Source organism: Macrosteles quadrilineatus, unplaced genomic scaffold (assembly GCF_028750875.1).
Source record: "Macrosteles quadrilineatus isolate MER2022 unplaced genomic scaffold, UCM_ALF_1.0 Scaffold_2__2_contigs__length_208266976, whole genome shotgun sequence".
Lineage (NCBI taxonomy): Eukaryota > Metazoa > Arthropoda > Insecta > Hemiptera > Cicadellidae > Macrosteles > Macrosteles quadrilineatus.
Window position 1 is genome coordinate 18036981 of NW_026542595.1, and position 20974 is coordinate 18057954.

Below are 20974 nucleotides of genomic sequence, written 5' to 3' on the forward strand. Positions count from 1 at the left end.
GTTCTGATAGTTTTTTGTTTTGTCCTTCAATGAAAGTGTTATTGAGGTTTAGGCATACGTGACCGTTAGGCATACAACACCGCTTCAATATACTAAATTATTTCTTTTTTTAACCCTCCGAGTGTCACGCGTCATAAAAACGACGCACAACACACTTTGTGTAGGGTCACGCGTCGCTTTTAAGACGCACAAACATCGTTTACGGCGAAGGCTCTATGACTGACTGAATCGGATTGAACTGGATCGAGTTAGGTATCGTTCTTTCCGTAATATTCTAAGCTTTCTCCAGAGGTCTGTCTCTAAGCGCTATTCATTTTAGTTCCGAAAATATTGTAGCAGACAGCTGACGTGCGTGTATTTGTAAACAGCTAGGTTCCCCCGGACCGATGACTGATGTGTTTTATTACGTTTATCATTGTTTTAGTGTTAAAAATCAAAAGTAGTGATATACGTGGTGCATTATAAGAAGATTTAAGTGGTTTTGAAGTGCTGGTTGATGATCCTGAAGAAGTAGGTAGTGATATTGATGTAAATTATCAGCCAGATTCCTAGCTATGGTTAGGCTATGCATTCTTAGCTAAACGCTATGTACTGAAATCCGTTTTACAAATTATATATTTGTAATCCTCATTAAATTTAGAACAAAGTGGCTATTTTCAAATATTTATAGGCCTATAATTTATACAATTTCATTGAGCGCGAACTTATTTTTTTTTTGAAAATTTTCGAAATTATATTTTTTTTTTACCTAAAAATTTTTTTTTTGAAAAAATGTTCCTTATGTTTTATATATAATATTGAAGCCCATGATTTTCCAAACAAAATGGTATATAGAACATTAGAATTAACATTGTTTTAAGCTTCTCAGATCCGTTTTAATAAAACCTTGCAAAGGGGCCAAAAATAGGTGGACATTAAGGCCTAAACTATGGACACTCGGAGGGTTAAGCTCTGCAAAATGGCTAAGAAAGAAATTGCAATTTTTTTTGTTTTTAGGGTAAAAAATGGAAAACCCCATTTTTACCCCATAAAACTCCCCATAAACCCCCGTTCCCATAGTCCGATTATGCTGGTTTGCAAACGAAATTGTTGTTCGAATAAACGTAGGTTTACACGTTTGTACTAAATTTCATCAAAATCGGATAATTTTTGCTCGAGTTATCTCGCTAACGGACACACATATATAACACATATGTATATATATATATATATATATATGAAAACTGTAGTGATTAGGGCTGCTATTTTAATATAAAAATACATTATTTGAAACTAAGTACCCTTTAAAAAAATCATTTTATTGAACAACGACTAGTTTCGACAATTATGTCATAGTCATGTTGTTTTTACATCTAACAAATACAATAAACATTTGATCTAAATAAATAAAATCATATGATTTCATAGGTTTTGATGACTTTAGATTTCTTCTGTTTTAAATGGTTTTCATACTATATATAATAACTTTCTCTTTTAATTTAACTGCAGGATTTTTTCAAATATTGGATTGGATTTGTTGATGTTCATTGTGTTTAGTTTTAGTTTTAGTTAAACAAACAGACCATGAATACAAAAGCATACAAGAAAATTTAAAAATCCTTGAATATGAACAAGGCAAATCCAAATTACATGTTAAAGAAGATTTTCACTTAAAACTATAAATGACACCCAGAAAATTTACTAAACAAAATGAACATCAACAAATCCAATCCAATATTTGAAAAAATCCTGCAGTTAAATTAAAAGAGAAAGTTATTATATACGAGTTGTTGGCCCGTCCTACGTACGGGAATTGAGTAGTCAACTAAAACTGAAGTTTTATATCAATATTTCCATTTCTAATCCAAGCAAAGTTCAACCGGTTAAACATTTACTGTAAACAAAAAGCTACCAAGATGAATTAAAACATGTAAACATTGTTATTTTCCTATTCTTTCCTCAAACAGTCGAACATAAAAATAATTTGCATACGCTTTCCTTTGAAAACTCGGGGTCAGAGCCTCGATTTGTATGTTTACATCAGTGGTTATAGAATCTTACTTATTTCCTATAATCAATGACAAAATCACAGAGTTAATAAACTAACCTCATAGTTCTATCGAATATTTTTGTATTCAACCAGCTGTTAGTTATAACAAACTATATTTCACTAAAACAAACTAAATATTTTAAAGACCGTTCAAAAAATAAATTAGATCATCTAGTATTTTACTATGTATATTTAAATAAACTATCATCCTCTTACCGAATAAATGAACGTATCAATGATTATAGCATTACTCATAGTATAAATAAGTCAATTCTACGTATGTCATTTCATTTTCATCCAAAAGCTGAATTTCTGTCGAAAACGCTGAATGTTTACAGCTGTTACGTTAAGCAAATTGTATCGTACCAAAAGCTAGACTAGAATGTTAGCGTCGGCTGTTAGACTTTTTAAAATTGTAAACTTAATTTCTAAAAAAACTGAAACCCTAAACTAAAATTATGGCTTCGACATTCCCTAGTTCTCAAAATAATCTTTCTTTCAACGCAAAAATCATGAAAGTCGGTCAAGTGGTTGATTCAGAATCGTGAAATAAAAAAAACCTGTCACGTTTTAATATATAAGATAGTATGAAAACCATTTAAAACAGAAGAAATCTAAAGTCACAAAACCTATGAAATCATATGATTTTATTTATTTAGATCAAATGTTTATTGTATTTGTTGGATGTAAAAATAACATGACTATGACATAATTGTCGAAACTAGTCGTTGTTCAATAAAATGATTTTTTTAAAGGGTACAGTAGAACTCCAATTATCCGAACTCCAATTAACCGAATCTCCAATTATCCGAATCGCTTATTTCAACAATTTTAAAAACGTAAAGCTACAGTAATAAGTTTTGCAAAATATCAAAGAATTGTTATTAAACACATTTAACCAATTTTGGACTTTGATGGAACACTATTGACTTAATAACAAGTATAGAACACTTGTACTGTGAGCATTGTAAACTGTAAAAATGTTCTGATTTAAATTATTATTAATTAAAAGTTTACTTAGTACCGAAAATGAGGATTTTTCTTTAAAATTCCCGGAATTCCAGTAAAACTCTGATTATCCAAATTTTTGATTATCCGAATGGGGTCTGGTCCCTATTGATTCGGATAATCGGAGTTCTACTGTACTTGGTTTCAAATAATGTATTTTTTAACCGACTTCCCCACTACCAACAAAAGGAGGAGGTTCTCAATTTGTTTGTGGCGATGTTTTTTTTTTTCTATGTATGTTCACCAATTTCTCTGCGATTCTTTTACCGATCAGTGTGGTTCCACCACCAAAATAACCAGGAGAATTTCTATTTGGTACCATATATATATATATATTATGTTTAAGTATAATATTTCTTTTGGTGAAAAATGCTGAAAACCACAAATATTCAACATTTATTTTGTTTACATTTTTGCAGAGAATGCAATAAATAATAATAACATCCCTACAGCTGTTAGTTGAAACCATTTAAATGAAGCTACAGACAATAATTCTTCATGAAACAGTTGCTTCATATTGATCAATAAACTATTTCTTGCCATGGAGCCTAAATGAATTACATTGAGAAAAATGCATTTTGTTTTGGTTACTATAAAAAATGTATTTTAACGTTTGACCTGATTTGCGTATACAGTAATTCTGTTTTTAGTATTGAATATTCTGACTTACAAAAACATATATGTTTCAGTGAATAACTGTATGATATTGACAAATAAAGGTGTATTGTGAAAACCAAAGCATTCGTAAAAGAGGTCTAAATATAAATTAAATGCAATTATTCCTTACACGACCTAAGAAGTGTGAGAGTGCATAATCGTCAATTGTCTTAAAAGTGTTAAATATTTTAATTACTAAACATGCATTTGCAGATGTGGAATGTTTATTAATATTATCTACCCAGTTACTATATCATATCAATACTATTATGCCTGCTTCGGAAAGTCCTAGAGGAAGATGATTTGCAATTTCGACTAGGCTATATCTTGAGCAAACAAAACCACCTACATGGCTTACACCACGTTTAGCTGAACCAATCTTTCATATACATATTTTCCAAATGTACTATACATGATAACGACCAATTTTCTACTTTTGAGAGATTTTTTAGTGCTGGTAGCTGAGGAATAACTTTCATGTTGTTCCAAAAGGCTTGAGACGTTACTGTATTTTTTTTATATGTAGAAGTACACCGATTGCAGGAAACGATGATGTCTGACATTTCAATGTCCCTAGAAAAGACAATTAATTTTTCACTAGGCCTAATGTAATGGACAACTCTTTGCTTCTTAAGGAATATCTAAACTTGTTTATTTTTATACCCATTGATTATGTAACCTGAACAGGTGACTCAAGCAGTTTTAAAATAATGATTGTTCTGTGGAACTTTTGATTGTTTCAAACAGTTTTGCTTATAAAAAAACCTCAAGTAATTAATATATAAAAAATTATACAGTCACTAAAAATCATGAAATAATTTATTTTTGTAAAAAAATACAACCGACTTCAAAACGCTCTAAATAGAATGAAATAATTTTAATAAAGTAAACTTTTGTATTAGTCAAGCTCACATATTTCAAGTCGGCGTGGCTCAAACTGCAAATATGATTAAAATAAAATATTGTGTTTGTTTTTTGAAAATCAATAAATTGTGGCTGGATAACATAAATATATAAAAAACATACTGAACTGTTTTGTTTATATATTTAAGGAAATATTTTCTTGTATTTTATGTTTACTTCAGAATAAATGCACTATGAAAATAACACACACAAATGTTCTATATGAATAGTAAAATAATTTAGTTTGATATTATGATAGGGAAAAGAAGCTAGTTTAGTATTAAAACGTTACTTTTCCAAGTTAGAAACTTTTAAATGCATTATAATCTTTTTAAAGATACTCGTTTAATACCACTATAATGCCGATCTTTCATTACGGTAATAAAATAACACCCAACGCATAACTATGAAAAAGACATGCAGATTAACACCTTTAGTTATAGATAGTCACCTGCAATATGGACACCCTCTTTCAATTTTGTATCAAAAAACATCATAGAGCCGCGCCGACTTAAAATATGTGAGCTTGACTAATACAAAAGTTTACTTTATTAAAATTATTTCATTCTTTTTAGAGCGTTTTGAAGTCGGTTGTATTTTTTTACGAAAATAAATTATATATTAAAATAGTAGCCCTAATCACTACAGTTTTCATATGTATATATATATACATGTGTGTGTATATATATATATATATATGTGTCCGTTAGCGAGATAACTCGAGCAAAAATGATCCGATTTTGATGAAATTTGATTTATAAATATATGAATTTGAACGGATGGTGTTTTTGGCCTCTAGGGACCTCAAAACGAAAAATTATATCGGTCCTGGGTCCAGGTCTTACCATGAGTACTACGGTAATAGCTTATTCCTTATATGGGAAATTCGCTAAAATCACTTGACTTTAGTGAAAACATATATTTAATAACCTTACCGCACCAGTTTAATTCGGCCTTTAGAGGGGTTTCCTTTGCTCCTTTGCCAATCATCATAAAGTTAAGTCCGTGTTTCCTACAAAATAGTAACGCTTCGGCTAACATCCTTGTTCATTGTTTGTGGGAATCTTCATATTGTAGGTGTTCTTCATTATATAGGATGATAACGACAGTATTTTTTAAAATCTCTATTTCTTCTACTTGGTGGCGTTCTATCACTTTCCTATGTTTCCATGGTTAACAAATTGGTTCTTTCAATGATAGCTCAAGAATTACAGTACCCTGTCAATAAATTTTTCTTATTTGGTCAAATATATAAAATTGTCCAGGCTTTCTTGATTTTTTATATTGTAATATGTACAAATGTAAATTAAAATAGTAAATATTTAATTTCAACAAAATCAGTAAATGTACCCAATGTGTTTTGTTGAATTGAAAAATAAATAACAGCAATTAAATTATCTTACTAATATTATAAATCTTAAAGTTTGTGTGTTTGTTTGTTTGAAGTTCATTCACACATTAACTACTGGACGGATTGGGCTGAAATTTGGCACGATGATAGCTCACATTCCCAATTAACATATAGGCTTATTCTTATCTCAAAAATCCTTTCGCGCTCCGTCCCAGTGGCTCTGTAGTTCCCCATGTTAACCTTATGAGTATTCATATTTAAAGGGAATTAAAGAGTTTTGTCAGCTGTTTCAACTATAAAGTTGTTTCTATGATATGCAAAAGCATTAAAAAGTTATGAAATTTACCAACAGGGCGCAGCACTATTATTTTTTTTTTATTTACGAAAACAGCTAATAATTTTAACTAAGCCGCAACAAAAAGCTGTGATACGCAATGACAACTGTCAAAGTAGAATGAAATCCTTTCGCGCTCCGCCCCAGTGGCTCTGTAGTTCCCCATGTTAAACTTATGAGTATTCATATTTAAAGGAAATTAAAGAGTTTTGTCAGCTGTTTCAACTATAAAGTTGTTTCTATGATATGCAAAAGCATTAAAAAGTTATAAAATTTACCAACAGGGCGCAGCACTATTATTTTTTTAATTTACGAAAACAGCTAATTTGAACTAAGCCGCAACAAAAAGCTGTGATACGCAATGACAACTGTCAAAGTAGGATTGTTTACAGTTGTTTATGTTTTTAATTTAATGAATAATTTGTGATATTTTGCGAATTTTTAATAATTAATTTTTCTCTATTGTTTAGGTGGTTTAGGTGAAGAGGTAGAACATTAATGGCTATGGTATAGATGTGTAATACTATGTATACGGTAAATTTAAAGAAGCAAATTTTATCAAACTATGTCCTCCCCCATTGAAACGCAGCTTGAGTATAACTGCAATAAGCATTTTATTTCTATATGCCAACCCCGTACGAAGGACGGGTACTCTGCTAGTACAGTTATAAAGCTGATCAAAATGTAAACAATTATGTTCTTCATAAGGATAACATGGGAACTTTAAAAGCCACTGGGGCAGAACCCAAGGGACTTTTTCAAAAATGTAAGGCCAGTTTGCAAATCTACACGACACGCTCTTTCCAATGAGACGTCAATGGATAAAATCGTTTAAGAAATGGCGGAGGAGTTCAACCGACAAACTTCGTGTTCGCGTATTAATTAAATAGATAGAAGATAAGAACACCTTCGCAAAGGAAATGCAACAACAACGCGCTCCTGTATTGCATAGACTTTCTGCAGGCGTTTTTCGTATATGGATACTGTTTCCCTCATGAATCGAATATTTTTTTGATCACCACCAAATCAAATCGGAATTTTGATGCATTTTCGATGCATCGCACACCCCTAAATTATCATAAACCAAATAGTGTTTAAACAATTGGATTTTTTTCCAATTTGTTGGCCTGTTTAAAAAAATAATTTTGGATAAAATGTTTTATTTAAAAAAATATTTCACTTCCCAAATTTATTTATGTTTTATGTTTAACTATGTGTAATTATTGTTCTGACTTAACGTCTATGTTTTGTTTACAGATCAAGGGCTTTAGCCATAGATGATAAACAGGATATTGGTAGTTACTTTCCTGTTACGTATCAGCAACAATACCCATCTGGTCCTTACCCCCCTCCACCACCAACATACGGCCCACCACCACCCACACCTCCAATACCTAACGGGATGGTCCGGATTGAGTTTGCCTTTGATGAGATTGTTCTTAGATGCATTACAGAGGAGCCGTTTGAGGTAATGAATTATAATAAATTACATCTTGTACTAAAGTGTCACTAATTTGATCATCCACTTTTCCTAAACCATTTTATCAGGATGTCCATAGCGCCTTGAAACCCCCGTTCTTTCAAAAAATCAACAGTATTTTTGTTGGGTACCCCGGGTTACCCCAAAAATTTACGGAACTTTATAAGTATACACACGATTATTATAACTTTCTGTGTATGTTTAAGTTTTTATGAAAAAATAAGGAATTGTCTTCTTTACAAGATTTGTTAGTTGATCCATTCAAAGTTTTGTTTTGATTTCACAGTTTGAGCAGATGAGTTAGGTTAGGGGCTGCTGGGAGATATGCTGTTTCACTATACTATGTACTATGTATGTGATGTGCGATGTCACTAAACTAATGTATTTTGGCATCTAACATTCTAAGATAATATGTAAATATTTTACCATCACCATACTTAACCAGGACGAAGTTAAACACCGATCGCCAATAGTGCAAGTACACTTGAGTCCTGCTAGTCGGAACACAGGTAATCCAAATTTCTTCTTAATCTAAAATACCCCCGCCGCAGCAAACCTGCAGACTAAGCAAATTTCCATTTGCCTGATTGGATTTACACTAAAATGTCTCCTTAAAAATATTACATTTATTCCCTATTTAAATAGCATTAGTTTAACGAGTACTTAGGTTTGCTGCAACAGGGAGGGTGGTAAAAAAGTGTTTTTTGTACAATGTTAATAGTTTAGTATGAAATGAATGCATTTTCCAAATTTGATCAAAATATGCTCATAAACAAGCAAACTACAACAGTTTACAATTTTCTCCATAAGAATAACATGGGAATTTTAAATTTACAATTTTTTGAATTTTCTCCGTAGCCATTAGGCGCATAATAACGCTTCAATATACTAAATTATTTGTTTTTTTAAGCTCTACAAAATGGTTTGGAAAGAAGTTGCTAAATTTTATGTTTTTAGGGTAAAAAATGGGAAAAACAAATTTTTACCCCATAAAACTCCCCATAAACCCCTCTTTCCATAGTCCGATCATGCTGGTTCGCGAAATCGTTTGAATAAATGTAGGTTTACACATTTGTACCAAATTTCATAAAAATCGGATGATTTTTGCTCGAGTTATCGCGCTAATGGACACATATATAAATATATATATATATATATATGAATTCGGACGGATGGTGTTTTTGGCCTCTAGGGACCTCAAAACGAAAAAGTAAATTGGTCCCGGGTCCAGGTCTTACCATGAGTACTACGGTAATAGCTTATTCCCTATATGGGAAATTCGCTAAAAGTTCCAGAAAATTCTTGGAAATAATTGGCAATAATGTAAAAATGTATTTCACACAATCTTTCTTAGATGGAAAGTTGTATTTCATAATACTAGTGTTTAAAAGTGCAAGTATTCAACATTGATATGTATTAGGCTCCTACTATTTTTTCTGAGACATCACAGTTCATTTTGAAAAATAAAATGGTAGCAGAACATAAATATTAATCAGAAGCTGTAAGTAGGCCTAACGGCAACGCTTGCGCTGACAATTGTTTGCTCCTTACACATCTGTCTGCTGTGCGTTTTACAACAGTAGCTCGGAACTGATGACAACACAACACCTAGTAGCCTGTGATCGGGTGATAAGTAACAATGGAAATTTGTTGAATACAGTAGACTCCCTCCTATCCGGACTCCTCGGGGATAGTGGTGTTTCCGGTTAAACCGATGTCCCCAAAAACTCGTTACAACTCGTCCAAAACATGAATACCCCATTTTCAGCCCATTTTTACCCCATAAAACCGGGTCCCATGGTCCGATTATGCTTGGTGTACATCCCCAAAATGGGTATTTTAGAGGAAACTCAAAAATTTCAAATAGTAAGACCCATTGAGTGATCCCTCATTTTGAAGATCCTGGTAAAAAAGAAAACTAACAACGCAAACCAGAGGTATCTACAGTAGAACCTTGATAACAAGACTCTCATGGGTATTGTAAAATAAGACTTGTTATCAAGGTTGACTTCTTATCGAGGTTTGTAATAACATGTGAAAAGGGGTAAAATAATTTTAAGGGGATTTGAAAATGACACTTGTTACCAAGGTCATCTTGTTATCGAGGGTCTTCTTATCAAGGTTCCACTGTATCTCAATCCAGTAAAAAATGGCAGCCAATTGAAATTCTCAGAAGTTAAATTTAACATACAGCTTTCCTGGAGACCCCCTGTAAATTTTGTAACGGCTCACACTTGAAAAACCAAACTCTGCACACCTTTATGGCATGTTATGAAGTATTTTTTTGGCATATCTAAGGACAATTAAACTACTAGCCTACCTATCCGGCGTCGGTTAAGTCAGGGAAAAATGCTTTTACTTTTTGGCAGAAAAAATATCCCCAGAATGTTCACTTAAAAAATAATCTCCTAAAACTGAAACTGAAATTGACTAGGTTAAGTACTCTGATCTAGGCCTAAGCCTGCTACAATATGTAGCGGGGGGGGGGGGGGGGGGGGGGGAGGAAATAAGACTACTATATACTATATGATGTAGCCGGGGGGAAATATATGGAGGTTATGGGATAAGATGGTGTGGGAGCGCGGGATATTGATGGGAATTCGGGGAATCAGGAGGGAATAAACAGGGTAATGCTAATAGGTTAGGAATAACTGTGTCCGGACCAAACTTATTATAAGCGTGCTAGCGTGCTGAATCTGCTACCAATAAAATGAGGAAGATTGCTGGGGACCAGAGGGACGGAAACCTTTTACCCAGATCAGAACACTTGCCTAGCCAGCTTTGATTTACACTAATTTAACTAACTATCTAACCGTCAGTGGCGGTTCCAGAGAGGGGGCCATAGGGGCCATGGCCCCCCCCCCCCCCCCCCCCCCCCCCGAGAATCAGTTTTTTATTTTTTCAAGCTTTATAATTTAAAAAATAGACTTAAAAATTGCCGCGCACATCCCCGTTTCCCACCATCCTATGCCTTCCTCACGTCAGTGCGTCATACAGTACATCCTACTACCCACTATAAAAAAAAATGCGGCTCAGTAGTCAGTTGGGTATTTGTTTTGTTACGGTTTTTTTAATTAGTAACACAGTTTTACAAGATTCAACCTATGTGCATCCCTCCACTTAAGCACAAGCACATGACAAAATTATAATGGTAAGTAATGGAAGCGTTTAAGGCTTAAGCTTTGCTTAGCTGTTTTCTAAGTTAGGTTAGTCTAGACTCATGATTGAGCAACCGCCATTACAGTACTACGAGTGCGACGTTGCCGATGTCTACCTGACTACCACACTGCCGTTTCTACAGAGTATTCTTTCACGTAGACATGTGCGTTCGAGTGTATACATCATCAACATCGCAGTGTCGTACCCTCACCCGTCAGGCTGGGAAATCTAGTACAGATATCATCTATATAATAACTTAATACGGAGTATGCTTAATCTAATACTCCCCTGGTTACTGGCGCGCTGTGTGGTGGAAAAACGGGCTGTGCCCACCATTCAAAATGGTGGGATACTGAGTCCGGCGCCACCGGCGGGTCGTATGGACCTCTCTCTTTTACACAAACATACCTTTGCTACACTTATTTTTTAACATAAAGATTTCAAATTTATATTTTTAGACGGTGCTTATTACTGTGTAGTTAGTTTGAACCTTAACATATTTTTTTATAGTTTATTTAGGCAAATTAAGATTGATGGTCGATTTTTAACAGCACTAAAAACATAAAAAATGTAGTAAGCGAGGAACTTTTTTATTTTGTGAAACAATCATTGTTAAAAGGAATACAATGCGCGTCGACATTATGAAACAAAACATTTAAAAATAGATAGGTAAAATTACAGGGCCAGTAAGAACAGAAAAAGGTTTATCAATGGTTTAAGGAAGTTTTACATTTAAACTCTCCCTTTCAGATTACAAGAGATTAAACTTTTTCTTCGTCAGAGTGCTTGTCGACTTTGTAAGTATAACTTTTCCAAAATTTCCGGGGCCGGACCCCCCTTCCACAATGGAAACCCCCCGGAAGTTGTGGCCAAGCTGGCCTAGAATTAGAAAAACCCCACACACTCAATAGAATGGCCCCCTCCGAAAATTTGCCCTGGACCCGCCCTTGCTAACCGTAGACCTATCCTTCCAAGTATGAACTGAACATGAATAATAACTTACTAATATTGATGATTGAATGAGATAATATGTAAATTAAATACTGAATGTGAAATATGCATGGACTTGATTGATAACTATTAATTTACATTCTGGGAACATGTGATTGAGTTTTTCAGATTTGAGAAGGTTGGCTAGAAGGCAGCCAACCGGCTAAGCTGTAATTTCCTTCATTTCAATAGTAGGGCGAGCCAGAAGGGCTCCCCGCTTGTTACCTGACTTACCCAACCATAATTACTAATTAATTCCTACTTAAATATAATTTAGAATCACTTATCCATTGCATCGGTAGAGAAGGTCGCAATTGCTGTTTCCTGTTCAGATGACGGTTGACGAAGAAAGAGGACAAGAGTGTAGGGAGGTGGGGAGAGAGCGTCAATGCAGTCGCGGCAGGCAACGAGTTGGTCATGCAGCCCGGCTTCGCGAAATGCACACATTATAAAAAATATAGCGTGCCGCTATGCGTCACAACCAGGATCTTCAAAATGAGGGGTCGTTCGATGGGTCTTACTATTTGAAATTTTTTAGTTTCCTCTAAAATACCCCATTTTGGGGATGTACACCAAGTGGCGGTTATGCCAATATGCCCAAAAAGTACTTCATAACATGCCATAAAGGTGTGCCAAGTTTAGTTTTTCTAGTATGGGCCGTTAAAAAATTGACAGGGGGTCTCCAGACTTTTACTAACCCTGTATATATACGGTATATATGAATTTGAGCGGATAGTGTTTTTGGCCTCTAGAGACCTCAAAACAAAAAATTAAATCGGTCCCGGGTCCAGGTCTTACCATGAGTACTACGGTAATAGCTTATTCCCTATATGGGAAACTCGCTAAAATTCGTTCATTAGCCGCAGGTAGTTCTCACCTCAACCGCTTTTGTTCTTTGATCAAACTAGAGTTGATTATTATTATCCACATGCCTCTGTTCTCAAATAGCAAGCTCCGATAGCCTATCACTAGCAGAAGCTTACAAGAGATGTTATGTTCTTTACGTAATTTATTGCTAGTTTTTTGTTTGAGTAAGCTGTCATTTTAAACGTTACAGTTCGTATATCTAAACCGAGTTTAATGACTTGAAATATCACATGATAATGCAATACTATTAATTTTTATGTAAATATGCGAATGATGACACTAAAGTGTATTCACACAGTATTACATTGTTTTCCCTTCGGGTTAACCGAAATGGTTCTATAAAATATTATAGGGCTGTAAAATGCTTTTATAACTTCAGTTGTCTGGTTTAAAGTATTTTCTATCCCATTGTAACATTTTTGTAGCTGAAATAAAACACTGAATTATATACACATTCTCTTAAATTCATTTTCCTACACACTTATGTGATACATTGGCTATTTTTAGCATTTGATGGGTTATCGGAAACGGCTCTCCTCCCTTTATTTCGGTTAACCGGGGTTCTACTGTATGTTGAGTTAACTGTAGTATTCATTAACCGTGGTATCTCTTCCCCCAATAACCCTAGATAATCAAAGTTCTACTGTATTTAAATTATTTAGATTTAGGCTAATCCGAAACAATCGGCTGATTCTTACAGCGTTCGGTCTCAATTAGTTTGGATTAGCTGGACTGAAGTGTATTCTTGAAAATAGCTTGTCAAGGCCCCATAAAAATAAAAATGATTTTTGTATGACTGGTGCTATAACACACACCTTAGGGATAAAAAAGTGTTTATGAAAATAATATATATTGAAAAGTTCATGTTGTCAAATATTTTATACACGCTGTATGGAATGACCTTGATAAAAATTATTCTTGAAATTACAACATACAGTAAGTGAAAGGTGTGATGTCTGCACTGTGCAGCACATAGTGTGGACCAAGCACCAGTGTCCTCAGCAGCTGTTGTTTGGTGCTGAAGGTGTTCATATAGCAGACGGTTCTACTGTACACCAGGAGGATCTCTACGATGTCCATATCCGAGCACATGATGGCACTGTCATCTCAGAACTACTCATCAAACACCCTATAACAGACAATAGTGATGGAATCTATCAGTGTGAGGTATTTATCAAATACATTTTTAACACTAATACCGAAACCCCGGTCTGACAGGCCCACGGGAATTTTCGAAAACGCATGTTGGCAACATTGTTTACTTAGGAGATTCCATTCCCCCAATACCTTCCCCACTTTTCCTCCCCTACCTATTGATATATTGTTTGTTCATTTTGCATGGGTGCCGTGACCTTGACAGGTTGTCTCAGAAGCCCTGCGTTAGAGTATTTTAATGCGGGGTCTCACAGGCCGAGGGTTTCGGTTTGTGTTTCTAAGCGAGGTCCATTATTTTTCAAATGGGGTCTCACAGACCGGGGGTTTCGGTATTAGTGTTAACTACAATGCTCTAACCATTTTTAGAAACAATTCAATTGAAATCATAGAAGTGGTTTGTTTATTTTCTTTCTCTTAGTGTACATGTTGCTCGAATTCGAGCAATTGCAAAGTATTACAGAAGTTATTTCAAAACGAATAACAGTCATATTTACAATGAGTTTAAAAGAGTCAACTCAAAGATTACCGGTGTATAACGCAGACCATGTTTATCGTAGTTATTGATAAACCTAAAGCAATCCGTCCGGTTTTCTCCTTCTCAAAATGCCTCGCTGTACAGGCAACACAGGTCATTGATAGAGGGCCAATTGACAACGAAAAGTCGTTTTGGGATAGTGTTAGAACGCATTTGTATCCTAATAGTTGAGATTGTCCAGGGTCAGGTGCTGACTGTGATGAGTTAAGTTTATTACGCGCCCCTGTTCTGTAGCTGCGGTAGTTATCACGATTACGCCTCCTGTCTATGTTTCGTTGTAGTCGCGTCGGAGGCATTTAAAAGAAAAAAACAACAAATAAACAAATTATTGCTACACAAAACAACGATAAATGCACAAATTTAAGTTACCATCATGCTAACACGATCCGTCATAGCGACACAAAACAACGTTAAATACACAAATTTAAGATACAACCATACTAACACGATCCGTCTTGGAGGTTATGTTTACACAAACTCAAATAGTAAATAAATGTACTCAATGCGTTTCATTGAATTGAATAATAAATAACAGCAATTAAATTATACAGCTGATCAAAATGTAAACAATTATGTTCTTCATAAGGATAACATGGGAACTTTCAAAGCCACTGGGGCAGAGCCCAGGGGATTTTTTCAAAAATGTAAGGCCAGTTTGCAAATCTACGTGACACGATCTTTCCAATGAGACGTCAATGGATAAAATCGGTTAAGAAATGGCGGAGAAGTTCAACCGACAAAGTTTCATGTAGCGTATTAATTATATAGATGCCTATTCTGATCTCTAAATTCCTTTCGGGCTCCGCCCCAGTGGCTCTGTAGTTCCCCATGTTAAACTTATGAGTATTCATATTTAAAAGGAATTAAAGAATTTAGTCAGCTGTTTCAAATATTTAAGTTGGTTCTATGATATGCAATAGCATTAAAAAGTTATAAGGTTTATCAACGGGGTGCAGCACTATAATTTTTTTGCATTTAAATGACAACAGCTAATTTGAACTAAGCAAAGACAAAAGACTGTGATATGCAGTGAGAACTGTCAAAGTAGGATTGTTTACAGTGATGTTTATATTTTTAATTTTATGAATAATTTGTGATATTGTGAGAATGTTTGATAATTGATTTTTTTCTATTGTTTAGGTGCAGTGGTAAAACATTATGGCTATGGTAGATGTGTTATACTATAGCATTACGCAAATTTAAAGAACAAAATTTTACCAAACTGTATTTTCTCCCATTGCAAACGCAAAGCTTGAGTATAACTGCAATAAGCATTTTATTGCAGCATTTTATTGCATTTTAAAATATGCCAACCCCGTACGAAGGACGGGTACTCAGCTAGTTTTATAATGAACTAGCAAACCTGTCATCACTTCGCTCACAAAAATTTAAATTAAAAAGATAAATGTTTAATCTTATAGACGAACAAAATAATTAGAAACTAAAATTAGAGCTATTTTACAGCTTTTAGGGCTAAATCAATTCATATATAATCAAACTTAAACTTAAGCATGTGTGACTAACGAAGTTAAAACAGAGGGAAAACTTATTTACAACCTTAACTTTCTAAATTTTATTTTGTAAATTACTTTTCAACCACTAATACTTTATTTAATCCGCCAAATTTTGGGTACACAGAAGGAGCCTCCCCGAAGATTGTGAACATTACACGCTATGAACGACATCACAATCGGGCGCACCCCGGGCAACGCTGACATGTCAGCGGCAAATCCTTCTACAACCGGACGACTTCGAAAAATGAATATGCCTAAACGGTCTTTTTCAAGGCCATTAGTAACGATCTCGATTAATATCGAGGGAATATCCAGAGACAAAGAAGTATTACTGTCTGATATGAGCAAGACGTACGAATGCGACTTCCTCCTTGTGCAAGAAACACACCGGGGCATGTTAAAACCTAGACCCAACATAGAGGGAATGAGACTGATTCTAGAGAGACCTCATGATCAATATGGTAGTGCTGTTTTTGCCAGGCCATACATTGACATCACCTCAGCTTCGCTTACTGAGAGGAACAATACTGAGATACTAACGGTCAGGACACCACAGTACAGTGTCAACTCTTTGTATAAGCCTCCCGAATGTCAGTATGTATTTACAGAGCCCGATAATCTATGCTATGATGACATTAATTTCGTCTTGGGGGATTTTAATGGTCAGAGCATTGCTTGGGGACAAAGAGACAAGTGAAAATGGGACAAAACTTGAAACCTGGGCTGAGACAAATGACCTGCAGCTCATACACGATCCTAAGCTCCCTTGCTCCTTTAACAGCGGTAGATGTAAGAGGGTTTATAACCCTAACAACATCTTTGTGAGCAGCAGGATTGCCTCCCAGTGTGAAAAGTCTGTAGGTGATCCGATTCCCCGAACTCAACACAGACCTATAGTATGCACCGTAAGTGCTGTTGTTAAACCTGAAGTTGTTCCTCTAAGGCGCAGGTTTAATTTCAAAAAGGCCAACTGGACGGGTTTTAGGGAGATCATTGACAGAGAAATCGCCAATATCCCTCCACAACCTGATATGTATGACTCCTTCATTAAGCTTGTCCAGCAGGTCTCGAGAAAAATGATACCTAGAGGCTGTCGAACCCATTACATCGCAGGACTCTCTGAAGAGGCAAAGCCACTGCTAGAACGATACCAAGGTCTCTTTGACAATGATCCCTTTGCTGAGGACACACTTCTAGCAGGTGAAGAGCTTATGTCAGTCATTGCCGAAAATCGCAAAACTAAGTGGTGTGATCTTGTGGAGAGTTTAGCAGGTGAACAGCAGACGGGCCTGGAAGTTCCTCAAGAACATAAATGGAGATGCGACAAAACCAAAAGACAACTTTACAACAGTTACTGCCGATCAAGTCGCTACCAACCTTCTTTTAAATGGCAAAACCTATGGAAGGAAATACCGGGAGCCTGTTGTGCGTGATGTGGCAAGTGAGAATCACTTCCTGGAAGAACCATTCACCATGTCGGAGCTAACTGCAGTCATTACCAGCTTAAAGACTAATATAGCTCTAGGTATTGACGAGATCAGAGTCGAACAGCTAAAGAACCTAGGTATAAATGCCATACAATGGTTGTTGAGCCTCATGAACATGTGCGTAAGCCAAATGCATATACCAAAGGCATGGTGGAAAGCTCGTGTGGCTGCACTGCTCAAACCTGGGATAGATCCAAACGATCCTAAGAACTTTCGACCTGTTTCCCTCTTATGCCACATATATAAAATATTAGAACGTCTGATACTCAATCGAATCGGCGATTTTCTGGAATAAAAGATCATTCCACAACAGGCAGGCTTTCGATCAGGCAAGTCTTGTTGTGGCCAAGTTTTAAACCTGACCCAACATATTGAGGATGGGTTTGAGAGAAAACAGATCACGGGTGTCGCTTTTGTAGATTTAACAGCTGCCTACGATACCGTAAACCATCGAAGACTCTTGGAAAAGTGTACAGTATCACCAAAGACTATCAGCTGACTTCAATGATAGGCACTTTTCTTCATAACAGGCGGTTTTTCGTGTCCCTTTAAGGCAAGAAAAGTAGATGGAGGAATCAAAGAAATGGATTGCCTCAGGGTAGCGTCTTAGCCCCAGCTCTTTATTTATAACATTTACTTTAATGACCAACCGTTGCCAAACGCTACACGTCAGTATATATATGCAGATGATACGGCGGTGGCGGCACAAGGTAGGAGTTTTGAAGAGGTGGAACAGAAGCTGACTATGACTCTAAATGAACTTTCCCAGTACTATGACGCAAATCACCTCAAGCCGAACCCTGCTAAGACCCAAGTTTGTGCCTTTCACCTGAACAATAGAGAAACAGGCCGTGAGTTGAATGTGAGGTGGCGGGGAGACCGTCTTCAGCATTGTCCTACACCCAAATATCTTGGTGTCATACTGGACCGCACACTGACATTTAAGGCGCATTGTATTGCGACAAGAGGTAAAGTCTCAGTGTGGAATAATATCATCAGGAAACTCACCAGCAAATGTTGGGGTGCTAACCCTAATAACCCTAATGTCCTCAGAACCTCAGCTTTAGCGCTCAGTGTGTCGGCTGCGGAGTACGCTGCACCAGTATGGAATGCATCGTCACATGCAAAAAAGGTTGACATTGCAGTCAAATGACATGGCTCGGATCGTAACTGGGTGTTTGAAACCAACCCCAGTACACAAACTCTATCCTATCGTAGGGATCGCCCCTCCATCAATCCGACGTGATGTCGCTTCCGACGCAGAAAGGACTAAGCAAGAGACAGACCCTCGTCACCCATTACACGGCCACCAACCTGCAGAGCGACGGCTTCGGTCCAGAAAGAGCTTTTTATCACGGACACGAGTCCTGGATGGATCACTCTCAAGCAATCGGGTGACAAGGTGGGAGGCCACGTTGATTAACCCTCCCATACCAGCCAGGGAGGAACTGGCTCCTGGTGGAGGCCTTCATTACACGGTGTGGAAGACCCTAAATCGAATTAGGGTCGAGGTACCAAAATGCAAGACAAACATGCAAGAAATGGGGTCTCTTACCAGACGAAGAAAACATCTTGTGCGCGTGTGGTACTGATCAGGATCCTGGCCATCTGCTGATCTGCCCACGGCTGGACCAGTCTTGCACATTAAATGATATGATCTTTTACATGCGAATGACAAAGCCATATGGGTAGCTAATTTTTTGGAAAAGCGAAGTCTGATTTCTGGACACGGAAAGTAGAAGAAGTATCCGCCAAATACTTGAACTCCAATTTAACAACAACATACTCATCATTCTACAATAATTGCATGATTGTTCATTATCCTATATCTAGCTAGGAATGAACGGGATTGTACTATCAAAAACTTATTTTTGAAAGACATGTTTTTAGGCGAGGTTTATTATACTGTATTGATCATTTTGTGGGCTTCACTCACCTTAATTTCTTAATCCAGGACTTGTCAAAATGTAATACATTGAAGACACACAACACACACATACACGCACATAAAAAATCGTCTTTGGATCCAAGGATTTTTATCCCATAAATCCCCCCATAAACCCCCGTTCCCATAGTCTGATCTCGTTTGAATAAACTTAGGTTTACACGTTTGTACCGAATTCCATTAAAATCTGATAATTTTTGCTCGAGTTATCGCGCTAAAGACTAAGCGAATTTCCATTTGCCCGATGTGACTCTCACTTAAAGCTATTTAAATAGCATTAGGTTTAACGATTACCTAGGTTTGCTGCTAAAGGGGAGGGGGGTGGCGGTTATTAAGTGTGTTTTTAGTAAAATATTAATAGCTTAGTATAAAATAAAGAAATTTTTAAATTTACAATTTTTTTCACGTAACCGATAACTGCACAAAAACAATTCTATATACTAAATTATTTGTTTGTTTAAGCTCTTTAAAATGGTTTGAAGAGAAATTTTCAAAAGGGAAATTTGAAATTTGAAATTTTGAGTATTTTGCCTAACTGTAGTCTAAAATGGCTGTAGATTGATTGGCATGGCTCTTCAGTAGTTTAAACAGCTTGGTAAAGTCAGGAAGTGTTTCAGAGTTTTTGTATTGCTGTTAAGTTGACATATATATATTTTTTTAGGTTTGGCCTCACATCCATAGTGGTGGAGGATACTACCCTTTCAACCCTTACCAGAATTATAACCCTCCGAAGTCAGAAGTGTTCATTATCGGAGGGAATTCTTTACTAGAAGAATGTTACCGTGTCAGTAACTTTGGATCATCAGCTAACAACAGACCAACCAATAGACCAAACAATAGTGTTGGCAGCAAGCAAAACTCCAACAATGAAAAACCCAAGTTCAAGGATAATTTATTTTCTTTGAAACCGAGGCGTAACACTACAGAAAATAAAAAAGACAGCAATTCTAAACAGTTGCGGTACAATCTTACATATGTTAATAATTCTCTTTATAATGTTGAAGGTGCAAATGTCACAGCTGACTTTTTTCGTCCCAGCAAAAACATTCCCGACAACCTAATCGACCTTCACAGAAACACATCTGCATTCCCAACAAGATTAAAGGACTCTTATACCTCTTATGATCCGGACAATTACTTTGGTAGGAATAATGATAAATACAGAGAAATATTCTCAAACTTTGATGCAAGGCAAGGTAAAGACGTTTCTGTATTTTCCAACACCTCCAGTCGAGATACATTAAAAAAGGTATTGTGATTTATTGTAAAAGGTATTGTGATTTATTGTTATCAAAGGATATTTATTGACTGTTAAGTTGTTCACTCATTTAATAAATTGTTTACTGTTTAAATTAAGTTTTTCATTATACCTTGGCAACTATCATAAATTAGTATATTTTCCCAGCTGGAAAAGAGCAAGGTGACATTTGATTTGGGAGGACTGAAAGCCTAATGGCGATAGAAGGCAGAAGGCATATATTATCTCATTGTATCTCACACACTTATTATAAACAATCAACATAAAAAATATCTTAAGTTTTCTGGTTACAGAATTTTCCA

The 20974-nt window shown here is 35.9% G+C and overlaps 1 protein-coding gene across 1 annotated transcript in view; it reads left to right on the top strand.

The window, feature by feature from the left end:
• LOC128985568 (uncharacterized) overlaps window positions 1-20734 on the top strand; it is a 50935-nt gene extending 30201 nt beyond the window's left edge. The window contains exons 3-5 of the mRNA XM_054405177.1: window positions 7540-7750; window positions 13748-13945; window positions 20076-20734. Coding sequence (XP_054261152.1) covers window positions 7540-7750; window positions 13748-13945; window positions 20076-20672 — 1006 coding nt within the window. The 3' untranslated portion in view covers window positions 20673-20734. The remainder of the gene's footprint in view (window positions 1-7539; window positions 7751-13747; window positions 13946-20075) is intronic.
• The last annotated feature ends 240 nt before the right edge of the window (window positions 20735-20974 follow it).